A 1,755-nucleotide genomic window follows, 5' to 3' on the forward strand; every position below is an offset into this window, starting at 1 on the left:
ATGAAAGAAGACACATTCATGACAATTTAGACACATTCATGAATTGACATTAAGAATACAGGTTCAAATTCTCCACACTATGGCTGCAACTTACCATTAATTCACTAATTGGTTAATCTGTCACATTTAAAAAAAAGTTTTATTAATGGATAATAATCGGTGCTTGAAGGAATATTTTATACAGAATTTACATCAGAAAGCTAAACCTAAGCCACTTAAGAAGATCTGGATAGAGCATATTCACAGATAAAAAAGTTTTTCCTCTTAAATGCAAAATGTTTATATAATTTTTTACTATTTTGTCTTTTTGTATTAAACAGAAAGTAGCAACTAGGAAGATGTGTGAAGACGTTCAATAGCTAATTCAGACTTTTTTCAATAGATAGATTGCACCTTTAATTTCCCAGCTAATATAATCCTGAACGACAAAAAACCGAGAAAAAAGAATAAAATTATTAAGGAGAGAAAGTGTTTAAGTGTTATTTTTTGTAATTTCTGAATCAACTTGACTTTTGTTTTTTATTTATTACTGCAGTTTGACAAACCTGGAGCCAGAGACTACCCAGATATGGCCAAAGAAGCAGGTGATTATATCCAGATAAAGTTCTTATTATCTCAGAAATCCCTTTTAAAAGACATATAACCGTGTGGTTGGTTTTTCTAGTCTCTCCTATTACAGAACCTTTATTATTTCTCAAGATGTCTATTGATGCCCGATCAATCAGAAAGCCTGTAAGCGGTCTGAAGATCTTTTTCTAAACATAAAGGAGAAATAAACAGATCCTTAATATGCAATATAGCAAATAACTTTTAAACCTCTCAAATTTTTCTTGTGTATTTGTTTTTGGACAAACATGAACATCCCTGTAGATTTTTATGGACTTGCTTTATGCGGCTCCAACAGCTTTAGCACTTCTAGATGGATGTTCTGTAAGGTTTGCGTTTGTTTTTAGGGGAATATATATACATTTTTCAGGAGACCAGAGACTGATGATGGAGGAGAAGACACGGTTAGTTGATTCTGCTCTAATTGGCCCCAATATGTTATAAAACTCTAGGCTGCTTTGAGTCTGATACTGAAGCTGTCTGGAGTCACTGCTGCCACCTTCTGGTTTAGGGAGGAACTGCTTGTTCCACCGAATAATGTTAAAGAATCCTTTTTAAAAAAAAACCTGCATCCGGATTATGATGTGGATCATTACTAAAATTTAATGGATTGTTCCTTGGACTGAGGTGCACATTTGGTAAAAATTAATCAAATCTGTTGAGAACTTTTCAAGTTATCAGACGGACAAACAAACAACTAAAAATGTCACATTCTTGGCAGAGGTAAAAAAATAAGGGGAATAACATATAAAATGCTACATCTACTACAACTAACCTTATAAACTTTTTAAGGTCCAAATTTGTGTGACCACTTTTGCTGAAACGCTTTTGCTTCTGTTGTGTCTCTATTTCCCCATTATGGGACAATAAAGGGATTTTCTATTCTATTCTATTATATGGGTGGATGGATGGGTTAAATGCAGAGGTAAATTTCTCCAGTGTGAGATCAAAAAGGTTCAATTATTATTTTATTAAAGGGACACTATGCAACATTTTTCAGTTAATTAATGTGTTCCATAACGTTATGGATGACTAAATGAGTCATTTCAGGTTGAACAAAGGTTTTCTCGGCCGCCCTGGTGGTCTGTGGGGGAAATACTGCACTTGCAATTGCAGGAGCACCGACCTGCACCCACAGGCTCAGAAGTC

General features: G+C 34.4%; 1 protein-coding gene across 1 annotated transcript in view; it reads left to right on the forward strand.

Annotated features, from left to right (window-relative positions):
• scp2 (sterol carrier protein 2) overlaps positions 1-1,755 on the forward strand; it is a 40,270-nt gene that overhangs the window by 2,274 nt on the left and 36,241 nt on the right. Inside the window, exon 2 of the mRNA XM_015372969.1 lies at positions 536-584. Within this exon, the coding sequence (XP_015228455.1) occupies positions 536-584 (49 nt within the window). The remainder of the gene's footprint in view (positions 1-535; positions 585-1,755) is intronic.

Source organism: Cyprinodon variegatus, unplaced genomic scaffold (genome assembly GCF_000732505.1).
Source record: "Cyprinodon variegatus isolate N-32 unplaced genomic scaffold, C_variegatus-1.0 Scaffold79, whole genome shotgun sequence".
NCBI classification, from domain to species: domain Eukaryota; kingdom Metazoa; phylum Chordata; class Actinopteri; order Cyprinodontiformes; family Cyprinodontidae; genus Cyprinodon; species Cyprinodon variegatus.